Source organism: Neomonachus schauinslandi, chromosome 5 (genome assembly GCF_002201575.2).
Source record: "Neomonachus schauinslandi chromosome 5, ASM220157v2, whole genome shotgun sequence".
NCBI classification, from domain to species: Eukaryota; Metazoa; Chordata; class Mammalia; order Carnivora; family Phocidae; genus Neomonachus; species Neomonachus schauinslandi.
This window is the reverse complement of record NC_058407.1, coordinates 153,606,480-153,622,164: the sequence shown is the minus strand read 5'-3', so window position 1 is coordinate 153,622,164 and position 15,685 is coordinate 153,606,480. Positions and strand designations below refer to the sequence as shown.

At 34.3% G+C, this 15,685-nt stretch overlaps 1 protein-coding gene across 1 annotated transcript in view; it reads right to left on the bottom strand.

Moving 5' to 3' along the window:
- LOC110577498 (phospholipid-transporting ATPase ABCA3-like) overlaps window positions 1-15,685 on the bottom strand; it is a 172,571-nt gene that overhangs the window by 104,230 nt on the left and 52,656 nt on the right. Inside the window, exons 12-14 of the mRNA XM_044915268.1 lie at window positions 7,745-7,873; window positions 563-718; window positions 26-236 (exon numbers count right to left, since the gene is read on the bottom strand). Of these exons, the coding sequence (XP_044771203.1) occupies window positions 26-236; window positions 563-718; window positions 7,745-7,873 (496 nt within the window). The remainder of the gene's footprint in view (window positions 1-25; window positions 237-562; window positions 719-7,744; window positions 7,874-15,685) is intronic.

Genomic DNA, 15,685 nt, shown 5'->3' with positions numbered 1-15,685 from the left:
AAGAATGAGCAAAGGGAGAGAGAACCATATATTTGTTTCAGGAAGACAGAAGAGCCACAGCATTGCAGTGTCCCCTTGACCATGATGGCAATGCGGTCACCCAGGAAATCAGCTTCATCCATGTAGTGGGTGGTCAGTAAGATGGTACGATCCTGTTTATACTGTTGAAGGAGATCCCAGGTGGCTCTCCTTGAGACTGGGTCCATGCCAGATGATGGTTCATCAAGTATCACTACCTAAAAACCAGAAGAATTCCTTGACCATTGATAATTGATGCTAGGCTACTTGTGAGATAATTGCTATTTGAGAGGAACACACTTAAGCTAAGATAACAGAATATAGACTGTACATAATGATAAAAACCCTAGAAAAAAATAATCCCAAATCATATTATGACAATTGAACCAAATAATGGACATTCCCTCTAATTATCATTGGCAGCATTTCTTTAACATTCATACCAACTCTCAGGGTTTTGTCAGCTGAGTTTTCTAGACCAGTTGGCAGGAACCCATGGTTCGTGCCTCCTTGCCCACCCTTTTCATCCTCTTTTTCTTAATACCTGGGAGTCCCCTATGAGTGCTATAATGATGGCGAGTTTGCGCTTCATTCCTCCACTCAGTGACTTTGAAAATGTATCACGCTTTTCTAGCAGGTTAAAAGTAGACAGCATATGGTCAATTTCTGTAGAATACATGTTTTGATATATTCTTTTTACCTAAAAAGAGGCAGAATTTACATGGTGCATTCAACTCTATCCTTGGAAAGTTTTTGGATAATAACTGTCTTTGTATATATATGTAGATAAATGAAGTTTCTTGCTACTGAACCCTTAAAACATTTTATACCATCTCTTTTCTCATAGCTACATAGTGTCTTTCTCCCATTGCCTCCCTTTAAGTCTAAAGGAGAATTCCTAAAAAAAAGAATTTATTTTCAGATTTATAGATACCTGAAGCTCAGAAATAGAGAAAAGAAACATCTCTATTTTCTAGGTATGATGGAGTAAACCATCCCCTCCTTCTGCTTCATTTCTCACTGAACTCAATTATTAAACCTGGAGAATTATAAAAAGTAAACATCAGCAGTTGGATCAGAAAGAACACCATATTTTGAAGTATCACTGAGCCCGCATTGGGTTTACCATTTTTCCCCTTGTGTATCCTCCTAGCCTGAACACAAAGTATCCAAAGCCTGATAGTGCAGATAGAATAAGATTGAGGAGAAACTCTCTAGTTCTGGCTGGAGGAATGCAAAGAAAACACTCCTAAAGCTCTGAGAGAGTGTGGGAGGGCCAATTCCATTTTTTTTCTGTTCTTTTGTGTCCCAACCCATTAGGAGTCTTGTGGCAGGGATGGTGGCAAGAGTAGAAAGGAACAGGAATCCTGCAAAAGCCGAAACTCAGAGGAAAGGGAATCTTCTCAATTAAGTAGAGCCATGGCTCCGACAGGACAGGGTCAGACCCAGTTGCTTTTTACCACCTTCTCTGTTTTCCAGTCACTTGGATGTGGCAGTCATGAAAGTGGACAATTTCTGGCTGGAGGGCTGAGAAAGGAATCTTCAGGAACCAGGAAATACAGGGGAGATAACAGGAGAGAGGAGCAGGAAAGTATTACCATAAAGTTGTTTATGAACACATGTGTTTACCCCATCATTTACATACATGGATCTAATCCTAATTAACACACCAAACTTTAAAATTATGTTAATTAGTAAACCTCTACCCAGATGTGAACTAATGAATAACACACACATGGGAGAGAGTGGATCATCACTCAAAGACTTCAAAGCTGACACTAAAACCACAGCCCACAGATAAGATATAATAAACAAGATGCAGTCTCATGAGTTACTTTCTTCTTTCTTTTTTTTCAAGATTTTATTTATTTATTTGACAGAGAGAGACACAGCGAGAGGGAACACAAGCAGGGGGAGTGGGGGAGGGAGAAGCAGTCTTCCCACAGAGCAGGGAGCCCGATGTGGGGCTCGATCCCAGGACCCTGGGATCGTGACCTGAGCCGAAGGCAGACACTTAACGACTGAGCCAACCCAGGCACCCCTCATGAGTTACTTTTGAAAACATCCACTTTTTAAAAACAAAAATAACTTGGCACACAAAGAATCACAAAAATCTCAACTCACTTAGGAAAAGGCAATCATATATCAATGTTAGGATGGCACAGATGCTGGAATTAAAGTAGAGAGTACATCAAAATAAAGAAAAAGAAATTAATGGAAATCTTAAAACTAAAAAATTCAATAACCAAAATAAAAAGCTCATTAGATATACTCAATAGTAGTAGAATAAAAATTATAGAGTAAAGGGTCAGTGAACTTGAAAGTAGGTCAATAAAAATTATCCAATCTGAACAGATAAATAAATGATTAAAAAAATTGAACAGCTATATGAAAGTGTTGAATCACTAAATTGTACACCTGAAACTAATATGACATTGTATGTTAACTAACTGAAATATAAGTAAAAACTTAAAAACAATGCCCAAGGGACATTTGGGACAATAACAAAATGTCTAATATTCATGTCACTGAAGTTCCGGAAGGAGAGAAGAAAGAATATATGGCTGAAATAATATTTGAAGAAATAGTGACTGAAAACTTCCTAGGTTTGGAAAAAAACACAAACCTACAGATTGAAGAAGGTGACTAAACTCCATCCAGATAAACTCAAAGAAATCTACACCAAACAAATCCTAACCAAATTGCTGAAAGTAAAGACAAAAAAATTTTTGAGAGCACCCAGAGAAAAATGACATATTATCTATAGGAGAATAATTCAGATGACTTTGTATGTCTCATCAGAAACCATGGTGTCCAGAAAGCAGTGGAGAAACATTTTTCACTGCTGAAGGAAAAGAACTGTTAACCCAGATTTCTATGTCAAGCAAAAATATTCTTGAAACCATGAGAGACTATGGACTCTGAAAAACAAACTGAGGGTTCTAGAGGGGAGGGGGGGGAGGATGGGTTAGCCTGGTGATGGGTATTGAGGAGGGCACATTCTGCATGGAGCACTGGGTGTTATGCACAAACAATGAATCATGGAACACTACATCTAAAACTAATGATGTAATGTATGGGGATAATATAAGAATAAAAAAATAAAAAAAAATTCTTGAAAAATGGTAGTAAATTAAAGGTACTTTCAAGTGAAGGAAAACTAAGAGAAACAGTAGCCGGGAGTACTGGTCTAAAAGAACTGATAAAGAGTATTTTTCAAACAGAAGAGAAATAATATATAAAACCCAAAACATTATGAATGATAAAAAAAGTAAGTAAAATAACTATTATTTTCTTATGATTCTTTAAATATACTAGGTAGTTTTAAATGAAAAATATAGCATTGTCTGATGTTTTCAGTATTTGTATATGTAATATCTGACAACTATAGCATAAAGGGAGGAGGATAAAAAACCTACAAGTAAGTGGTAAGGTTTCTACATTCCAAATAAAGTCAGAAAATATTGATTCTAAATAACTGTGAAAAGCTTAAGGTTGTATTTTGCAATGTCTACAGCAATCACTGTAAGTGTATACAAGAGATATAGTAAAAATCACAATTGACAAACTGAAATGGAATACTAAAAAAATAACAAATAACCCAAAATAAAACTGGAAAGGGCAGAGAAAAAAAGTGAGAATAATAAAAGGATAGATTTAAATATAAATTTACTAGTAGTTACATTAAAACTAAATTATCTAAACAGATCAATTAAAAGACATTTTCAGATTGTATAGAAAACATGACTTTTTAATATAATGTCTACAAGGAGCTCACTTAAAATTTAATGATATAGGTTATTTTAAAGTAAAGTGTTTAAAGAAGATATACCATGAGAACACAAAATATTGGGTGTTATATGCAACTAATGAATCATTGAACACTACATCAAAAATTAGTTATGTACTATATGTTGGCTAATTGAACTTAATTAAAAAAACACAAATCAAAAGAAAGCTGGAATGGTTATACTAATATCAGATAAAGTTGACTTCAGAACAACAACAAAAAATTACCAGAGACAAAAGAGGGACATCACATGTTGATAAAGAGAATAATGAGACATAATAATCTTAAATGTGCATACATCTAACAACAGAACTTAAAATACAGGAAACAAAGAAGAATAGAATGGAAATGAAGAATAGAAAAATACATAACTATAATAGGATATTTCAGAAATACTCTTCACTAAGTAACAGAACAACTACACAGAAATCAGCAAATATACAGAAGAACTAAACAAGATCAAGTTACTGAATCTAATTGATGTTTACAGAAAATTCCAACCAAACAGCAGAAAACATATTCTTCTCAAGTGCATATGGAATAGTTACCAAGATAGACCATATCCTCAGTCATAAAACCCTAGCAATTTTAAAACACTTAAAATTACACAATATGATCTCTGACCAAAATAGAATTAAACTAAGCTTAACAGAAAGAAAGCAGGACAACTTTCCATCACTTGTACATTAAAGATCATACTTGTAAATGATGAGTCACAGAATAAGTCTCAGGAATGTAGAAAATATTTTGAACTGAATAAAAATGAAAATATAAAAAATTGTATCAAAATTTGTGGAGTGCAACAAAGGAGTGCTTAAGAGGAAAAATCATAGCAATAAATGCTCACATTAGAAAGAGAAGGCAGATCATTTTAGAAGCCACATGAGCAGGGCATTAAATAATATTGAATCACATAAGGAAGATTACACACACACACACACACACACACACACACACACTGGAATATTACTCAGCAATAAAGAAGAATGGACTCTTGCCATTTGCAAAACCATGGATGGATCTAGAGGGTATAATGCCAAGTGAAATAAGTCAGTCAGAGAAAGACAAATATGAAATGATTTCACTCATATGTGGAATGTAAGAAATGAAACAAATGACCAAAGAAAAAAGAGACAAACCAAAAAACAGACTCTTAAATAACTACAGAGAACAAACAGATGGTTACTAGAGTGGGGGTGGGTGTGTGGGGGGGGGATGGCTGAAACAGGTGAAGGAGATTAAGAGTACATTTATTGTGATGAGCACTACCTTAATATACAGAATTGTTGAATCACTATGTTGTACACCTGAAACTAATATAACACTGTATGTTAACTATACTAGAATTAAAATAAAATTAAAAAAAACAAGGAAAGGAACTTCCTCACAGTGATAAAGGGTATCTGCAAAAAAATTTTTAATGGTGAAAAACAGAATGCTATCCCCGGAGATCAGAAACAAGTCAAGGATGCCCACAACATTATGCTGTTCCTAGCCGGTGTGGCATGCAAAAAAAGAAATAAAAGGCAAACATATTGGCACAAAGAAACTATCCCTATTCTCCAATGATATGATTGTCTATGCACAAAACCAAGGAATCTACAAAAAAAAAAACCCTCCTAAACCCATTAAGTGAGCTTAGTAAGGTCAAAGAACAATAGGTTAACATAAAATATCAATCATTTTTCTATGTACAAGAAATGAACAACTTTTTTTTTAAAAGATTTTATTTATTTTTTAGAGAGCGAGCGAGAGAGAAACAGCATGAGAGGGGAGAGGGTCAGAGGGAGAAGCAGGTTCCCTGCTGAGCCGGAAGCCTGATGTGGGACTCGATCCCAGGACCCTGGGATCATGACCTGAGCGGAAGGCAGACGCTTAACCATCTGAGCCACCCAGGCGCCCGAAATGAACAACTTTTTAAGGCTCCAAATAATGAAAAAAATATATAGGACTTGTATAGTGAAAACTAAAAATGGTGATGATATCAAAGACTTAAGTTAATAGAAATACCATGATCAAGGATTTGAAATCTCAACATGGTAACAATGTTAACTTTCTCCAAAGTGATATACAGGTTTAATGTAATACCAATCAAAATCACAGCAGAATTTTGTAGACACATAAGAGATAATACACAAATTTATCTAGAAGAGCCAAACAGCTATAATAGCTAAAACACTTTTGAAAAAGAATATAGTTGGATGAATAGCATTATCCCATATTAAGAATTACTATAAAGCTATACAAATCAGGGCAGTGTGGATCAATAGCACATAAAAGAGAGTTGATAAGTAAGTCCACAGAAATATGACCATTTGATCTTTGACAATGCAAAAAGCAATTCAAAGATGAAAGAACAGTATTTTTGAAAAATCGTTTTAGAACAATTGATCATCAATATGCAAAACAATGAATGTAGATCTACATTTTACACCTTTAAGCAAAGACTAACCCAAAAATGGACCACAAATCTAAGTGTAATGTAAAAATAAAAAAATTTAGAAGAAAATACAGAATAAATCTTCATGGCTTGGGGTTAGGTACAGAGTTCTAGAAAAGACAGCAAAGGCAGGATTCCTTAAGAAAAATGTGATAAAAAATGTGATAAATTGGATTTCAGTATTAAACACTTTTGCTCTGTAAAAAGCATTGCCAAGAAAATGAAAAGAAACTACAGAAATAGGGAAAATATTTACAAAGCACATTATCCAACAAAGGACACATATCCAGAATAAAGAACTCTCAAAAATTTAATAACAAAATGAACAACCCAGATTTTAAAAGTGGACAAAGGGCCTGAACAAATATTTCATCAAAGAGGGTATAAAAATGGGAAACAAGCCCAAGAAAGTTAATCAACACCATTAGCCATTCATGAAATGCAAATTAAAAGCAGGATGATAGGGCACCTGGGTGGCTCAGTCGTTGGGCGTCTGCCTTCGGCTCGGGTCATGATCCCAGGGTCCTGGGATCGAGTCCCACATCGGGCTCCCTGCTCTGCGGGAAGCCTGCTTCTCCCTCTCCCACTCCCCCGGCTTGTGTTCCTGCTCTCGCTATGTCTCTCTCTGTCAAATAAATAAATAAAATCTTTCTTTAAAAAAAAAAAAAAAAAAAAAAAAAAAGCAGGATGATATACAACTACACATCTATTAGAATGGTTAAAATGTTAAGAAGTATAGGGGTGTCTGGGTGGCTCAGCTGGTTAAACATCTGACTCTTGATTTCAGCTCAGATCATGATCTCAGGGTCATGGGATTGAGCCCCATGTTGAGCTCTGCACTAAGTGCAGAGTCTGCTTGAGATTCTCTCTCTCCCTCTCCTTCTGCCCCCCACCGCCACTTGCACTCTCTCTCCCTTTCAAAAAAAAAAAAATGTTAAAAAGTATTACAATACCAAATTCTGGAAAGGGTATGGAGCAATTGGAACTTTCCTACACTGCTGGTGGGGCTGCAAAATGGTATAGTCACTCTAGAAAGCAGTTTGGCAGTTTCTTATAAAGTTAAAAACGTAAATATGATCTGGTAATCTCATTCTGAGAGAAATGAAAAATTAAGTTTACACACAAAAAACTTTATACATGAAATTCAGAACAGCTTTGTTCATACTCAAAGTGTAAACAACCCAAATGTCCTTTAATTGGTGTACTGTATTACATCTAAACATGATATATTACCCAGCAATTAAAAGAAATACACTAATGATCATACAAGTGTGGATGGATCTCGAAGGCATTATGCTCTAAGTAGTTAATCTTTTAAGGTTACATACTATATGATTCCATTTATATGGTATTCTCAAAGGAATAGCACAAGGGAGTGTTTTCGGGTGATGAAAATATTCTATGGTGCTAGCTGAATGTGTTAAACTTTACATGTCTATATATCAAAAGAAAAAAAAATAAATTTACAGTATAATTTTAAAACATTTCTGACTCACCACAGAGTAGAAAAAAAGGTGTTCTGAAAGTGTCAAGTCATTAAACAACATGTCATGTTGTGGGCAGAAGCCCAAGTTTTTTCGAATCTCAATTATGTTCTTTGAGATGTCAAATCCATGAATATAAACCTCTCCTCTGGTAGGAGGGTAACAACCTACGAGTAAGCAGAAGACATAAAAGAAGCTGAGCTTTGGTGAGAGAGCATTATAAGATATTGTAAATTAGTATCTTAAATTCAGCCTGCTTGTGGATTACTCAAAAGAATTAGCACTATCTCCTACAGAATAGTTCAGGAAAATATCAATAATTAAATCTAGGTAGTAGGATTAGCTATCTTTTAATTTTTGTTCTTTTCTGCTTTTGTATACAAATTTTCTACAATGTGTATGGATTATATTGGTAATAAAAACATATAAATAATTTGCTATATTCTAATACATTCACATTACAGACTGTTACTTTATTTGTGAACCAGATTAGGTACTGTGTAGATGTTATGAAAAACATAAGATTGGGGCTCCTGGGTGGCTCAGTCAGTTGAGCCTCTGAGTCTTGATTTTGGCTCTGGTCATGATCCTGGGGTCCTGAGCTTGTGCCCCATGTTGTTGGGCTCCCCACTCAGCAGGGAGTCTGCTTGCCTTGTCTCCCTCCGCCCTCCCCCTGCATGCGTACTCTCTCTCTAAAATAAATAAATACATTTTTTTAAAAAGAAAAACATAAGATTAGGAATATTTAACTTTTGTCCTCAAGAAATTTATGGGCCCAGCACGCTTCCGCTGCGCCACTCTGCTCTCCGACAAGAAATTTAAATACTAATAATAAACAGTCCAGATTTGTGGGCAACTATTTGGTAACATGTAAAAAACAAACTATAAGACCATTTAAATCCTATAAATCATTTATCTTATTTAAAAATATATATTCTTTTTAAAACTTGAAAGAGTTGACATAAAACATTAGTTTTAGATGTATAACATAATGGTTTGATATTTGCATATATCACAAATGATCACCACAATGTCTAGTTAGCATCTACCACCATACATAATTACAATATTTTTCTTGTGAAGACTTTTATGATCTACTCTTAGCAACTTTCAAATATATTAAACAGTAAAATTAACTATAGTCATCATGCTGTACATTATATCCCATAACTTACTTATCTTATAAATGGAAATTTGTACCTTTTGATCGCCTTCACTCATTTAGCCCAGTCCCCATCCATTGACTCTGGCAACCACCAATCTGTTCTTTATATCTATGAATTTGGGTTTTTTTTTCTTTGTAAATTCTACATCTAAGTGAGACTACACAGTATTTGTCTTTCTTCGACTTATTTCACTTAGCATAATGCACTTAAGGTCCATCCATGTTTTCACAAACAAAAGTTCCTTCGTTCTTATGGCTGAATAATAGTCCACTGTATATATACACATCTTCTTTATCTATTCATTAGTTGATGAGAACTTGCATTTCTAACACATTCCCAGGTGATGCTGATGCTGCTGCTAGTCAGAGGACCAGACCTTGAGGACCACTGAGTTAGGGTAAAGGCTAACCTGCTATTATTATTATTATTTTTTTAAAGATTTTATTTATTTGAGACAGAGAGAATGAGAGACAGAGAGCATGAGAGGGAGGAGGGTCAGAGGGAGAAGCAGACTCCCTGCCGAGCAGGGAGCCCGATGCGGGACTCGATCCCGGGACTCCAGGATCATGACCTGAGCCGAAGGCAGTTGCTTAACCAACTGAGCCATCCAGGTGCCCTAACCTGCTATTATTAAAGAGGCCACAGAGAAGCTTTAAAAAGACAGAAATTTCCCATTCACGTGATAATCCCAAAACAATCCAGGTTGGTAGAAAGATCAACTCCACATTTGTTTTAAATCCATTAGTCCACCAAAGGACACTTAGGTTGCTTCCGTGCCAACGGATATATTCCATGGATATATGTTTTTGAGTTTGTGTTTTCATTTCCTTTAAGTAAATACCCAGAAGTGAAACTGCAGAATCATATGGTAGTTTTATTTTTAATTTTTTGAGGAATCTTCATACTGTTCTCCATAGTGGCTGCACCAATTTAATTTCCACAGTGTACAAGGGTTCCCTCTTCTCCACATCCTCACCAACACTTGTTATTTCTTGGCATTTTGATAATAGTCGTTCTAACAGGTGTGAGGTGATATCTCATTCTGGTTCTGATTTATATTTCCCTCATGACAAGTGATGTTGAGCCTCTTTTCATGTACTTGTTAGCCATCTATCTGCTGCTCTTGAAAAATATCTATTCAAATCCTTTGCCCATCTTTTAAATTGGATTTTTTTGCTATTGAGTTACATGAGTTCTTTATATATTTTGGATATTAACACCTTATCAGACATGATTTGCAAATATTTTCTCCTATTCAGTAGGTTACTTTTCATTTTGTTTATTATCGTTTCCTTTGCTGTGAAGCTTTTGTTTGATGTAGCCCCACCTATTTATCATTGCTTTTTGTTGACTTTGTTTTTGGTATTAAATCCCCAAAATCATCTCCAAGATTGAGGTCAAGGAGCTTACTGCGTATATTTTCATCCAGGAGTTTTGTGGTTTCAGGTCTTATATGTTCATGTCTTTAATCCATTTTGAGTTAATTTTAGTATATGGTGTGAGATAGTGATCCAGTTTTCCCAACACCATTTATTGAAGGGACTATCCTTTCTCCATTGTGTATTCTTGGCTCCGTTATTGTAAATTAACTGACCATATATGCATTTGTTTATTTTTAGGCTCTCTATACTGCTCCATTGATCTGTGTCTGTTTTTATGCCAATACCATACTGTTTTGGTGACTAGCTTTGTGACATAGTTTGAAATAAGGAAGCTTGATGCCTACACCTTCTCAAGATTACTTTGGCTATTCAGGGACTACTGCAGTTCCATACAAATTTTAGGATTGTTTGTTCTATTTCTGTGAAAAACGCCATAGGAATTTTGAGGGGAATTGCACTGAACTTGTAGTTTGCTTTGGGTAGTATGGACATTTTAATATTAATTCTTCCAGTCCACAGTATGGAATATTTTCCACTTATTTGTGTCTTATTCACTCCTTTTCATGAATGTCTTATAGTTTTCAGTGTACAGGTGCTTCACCTCCTTGGTTAAATTTACTCCTAGGTATTTTATTCTTTTGATGTAATTGTAAATGGTGTTTTCCTCTTAATTTCTCTTTTTGAGAGAGAGAATACAAGCAGGGAGGGAGGGGCAGAGGGAGAGAGAGAATCCCCCAAAGACTCCATGCTCAGCACGAGTCCAATGCAGAGCGCAATATCATGACCCTGAGATCATGACCTGAGCTGAAATCAAGAGTCAGATGCTTAACTGACTGAGCCACCCAGGCACACCTTTTTCTGATAGTTTATTAGTGCATAGAAACACAACAGATTTTTGTAAATTGATTTTGTGTCCTGCAACTTTACTGAATTTATTAGTACTAACAGTTTAGTGGAGTCTTTATAGTTTTTTTTATGTATGTCATCTGTAAATATTAAGTTTTTTTCCTTTTTGATTTTGATGCTTTTTATTTCCTTTTCTTGCCTAATTAATAAGTGTGTTAAATAAAAGTGGCAAGAGTGGGCATCCTTATATTATTCCTGATCTTAGAGGAAAAGCTTTTAGCTTTTTGCTATTGAATATGATGTTAGCTGTGGGCTTGTCATATATGGCCTTTGTTATGTTAAAGTATGTTCCCTTTATGCCCAGTTTGTTGACAGTCTTTATTATAAGTGGATGTTGAATTTTGTCAAATGCTTTTCTGCATCTATTGAGATGATTAAAAAATATACAGTCTTAAGATATATTTTTGAATATATTTAAAAATATATTCCAAAGTGGAAAAGTGTTTCAAAGACATCTAAATAGGGTTACTTATTTAGCATTGAAGGTAAATGCTAAAAAAAATTAAAAAGAAAATGACAAGTTAACTACAGCATATTAATTTAAAACACTACTATATGGCTTTAAAAAGAATACTGTGTAACTACTAGAAATACCATGTGGCCTTGGAAATAATATATATAGACTATATCCACATAAGGAAATTTCAATATAAAATTATGTTCTATAAAAGCTGAACACGAAATATGTTATATAGTAATAACATTAATAAAATATTTTATAAACAATTAGAAAAGACTTATTGAAAATGTGTGAAGAATTCAGAGTTTTACTTTCATTAGATTCCTTCCTTCTTATATCATTACTCAAATTCTTTCATTTTAAGATGTTTTAAATGACAGTAATAGTGGAAGATCAGGGAAGTCAAAGCACTTGTTTTTCTATAGGAAGACAAAAAAAAAAAGGCAAAAACTACCAGAATCAACTTGTTAAACTCAGAAAAATATTCAAAGGTTTACAGTAACCCAATACTTAAATTTTATTTTATTTATTTTTTATTTGACAGAGAGAGAGACACAGCAAGAGAGGGAACACAAGCAGGGGGAGTGGGAGAGGGAGAAGCAGGCCTCCCACGGAGCAGGAAGCCCAATGCAGGGCTTGATCCCAGGACCCTGGGATCATGACCTGAGCCGAAGGCAGACGCTTAACAACTGAGCCAACCCAATACTTAATCAAGAAAAAGATGAAAGGTACACTTACCTTGATGAGCACTGAGTAATATATGAAACTGTTGAATCACTATATTATACAGCCCAAACTAATAAAACACTGTATGTTAACTACACTGGAATTAAGATTAAAAAACGGAGTACACTTATTGTGATGAACACTGAGTGATGTAGAGAATTGTTGAATCATTATGACCTAGCAAAACAGTCTTTCAAAAATGAAGAAGCAATTAAGACTTTACCAGACAAACAAAAGTTGAGAGTTCATTACTAGGAGACCTCCATTACAAGAAATGTTAGAGTTATTCAAGATGAAACATAAGGATGCTAAATGGTAATATGAAAGCATATTAAAATATAAAACTCATTGGTAAAGGTAAATATATAGACAAATACAGAATACTATAATACTATGGTGAGTATATAATACACATAATAGTGGTGAGTAAATCACTCTTATTTTTAGTATAAAAGTTAAAAGACAAAAAAGTATTTAAATATTATACATATAAAAATGTTGATCAACATACAACATAAAAAGATGTAAATTGTGACATTAACATAAAGCATATTTATGTGGAAGAAATAAAATTACTGAGTTCTGTTTGTGATTGAAGGTCAGTTGTTATTAGTTTAAATAGAATATTATAACTGTAATAACTATAAAATATTTTATGTAAGTTCCAAGGTAATCATAAAGGAAATACAGAATAAACACAAAAGACAAACAGAAATGAACCAAAGTCTGTAATATATATGTATATATATATATAAATTAAAATTAAAAAAATATTTATGAAAGAAAAAAGTAGAGGGCAAAAGAACTGTAGCACAGACAATTTTAAAAATGGCAATGGTGAGCCCTTCCCTATCAATAATTACTTTAAGTTTAAATGAAAAGACCCAAAAAGATACAGAGTGCCTGAATGGATAAACTAACAATACCTAACTATACGCTCTCTACAAGGAACTTTATTTTTTATTTATTTTATTTAAATTCAATTAGCCAAGGTGTAGCACATCATTAGTTTTTGATATAATGTTCAATGATTTATTAGTTGAGTATATCACCCAGTGCTCATCATATCACGTGTCCTCTTTAATGCCCATCACCCATTACCCCATCCCTCCACCCACCTCCCTTTCTGCAACCCTCAATTTGTTTCCCAGAGTCAAGAGTCTCATATGGTTTGTCTCCCTCTCTGATTTCTTTCCAGTTTCCCCTCCCCCACCCCTTTTGTCCTCTGCACTATTCTTTATGTTCCACATATGAGTGAAACCATATGATAACTGTCTTTCTCTGATTGACTTATTTTACTTAGTATAATCCCCTCCAGTTCCAGCCATGTCGATATAAGTGGTAGATATTCATCCTTTCTGATGGCTGAGTAATATTCCATTGTATATATGAACCACATCTTCTTTAGCCATTCATCTGTAGAAGGGCACCTCGTCTCCTTCCACAGTTTGGCTATTGTGGACATTGCTCCTATGAACACTGGGGTGCATGTGCCCCTTCTTTTCACTATGTCTGTATCTTTGGGGTAAATACCTAGTAGTGCAATTGCTGGGGCATAGGGTAGCTCTATTTTTAATGTCTTGAGGAACCTCCATTCTGTTTCCCAGAGTGGCTGTACCAGCTTGCATTCCCACCAACAGTGTAAGAGGGTTCCCCTTTCTCAACATCCTCGCCAACACTTGTTATTCTACAAGGAACTTTAGATTTAAGGACACATATAGGCAGAAAGTGAAGGCATGAAAAAAGACATTCAATGTAAATGGTAACCAAAGAGAGCAGGGGTGGCTATACTTCTATCAGACAAAATAGACTTTAAGTAAAATATGTCATGAGAGAGAGAACAGTATAATGGTTATATCATATAATAAAAAATTAAAGTTACAGAAAGATGTAACAATTATAAATATATGTGCCCAACATTAGAGCACCTACATATATAAAGCAAACATTGGCAGAACTACAGGGAAGAATACATAGCAATATTATATTACATGGAGACTTTAATATCACACTTTCAATAATGGATAAAACATCTAGACAGATGATCAACTAAACAGCAGAACTGAACAACACTAAAGACCAAATGGACCTAATAAGCATTCCACTTAACAGCAGAAAATATACATACTTTTCAAGTGCACATAAAACATTCTCCAGGATATAACATATATTAGGTCACAAAGTAAGTCATATACAATTTTAAGTCATAACAAATTTAAGTAAGTCATAACAAATTTAAGTAAGTCATAACAAATTTAAGACTGAAGTCATACCAAGTATCTTTCAAACCACAATGGGACAAAACTAGGAAGCAAAAGAATAAAAACTGAAAAATTTGTAAATGTGGAAATTAAACATCACATTCCTGAAAAACCAATGGTTCAAAGAAGGAAGAAAAAGGGAAGTTAGAAAATATTTTGAGACAAATAAAAATGAAAATACAAAATATTAAAACCCACAGAATGCAGCAAAAGCAGCACTAAAAAAGAATACTGATAAATGCCCACATCAAAAAAAGAAGGTAAAAAACACACAATCTAACTTTACACCTCAAAAAACTAGAAAAATAACAAACTAATTGCAAAGTTTGCAGAAAGAAGGAAATAACAAAGGTTACAGAAAAAATGACCCAAGTAGAGACCAGAAAAAGAATAGGAAAAAAATCATTGAAAGTAAGGTTGGTTTTTGGAAAGATAAACATAATTGACAAACCTACAAGACTAAAAAAAAGTGAGAAGACTCAAAATCAGAAAAGACATTACAACTGACATCACAAAAATAAAAAAGTTCATAAGAAATTACTCTGAATAATTACATGCTAACAAACTGGATAACCTAGAAGAAATGGATAAATTCCTAGAAACATAAAATTTACCAAGAATGAATAATGAAGAAACAGAAAATCTAAACAGAACTATAATAAGTAATGAGATTGAAACAGTAATCAAAAACCTCCTGACAAAGGCCCAGAGACAGATGGCTTCACTGGTGAATTCTATCAAACTTCTAAAGAAGAATTAACGCCAGTCCTTCTCAAACTCTTCCAAAAACTGAAAATGAGGGTATACTTCCAAACTCATTTTATGAGGCAAGCATTACCCTAATACCAAAGCCAGAAAAAGACACTATAAGGAAAATAACTCTGATAAAAATAGATGCAAAAGTTCTCAACAAAATACTAGCAAACTGAATTGAACAACACATTAAAAGGATCATACACCATGTCCAAGTGGGATTTATCCATGAGACGTAAGGATGACTCAATATTCAAAAATCAATTGATGTGATACACCATATTAACAGAATGATGGAT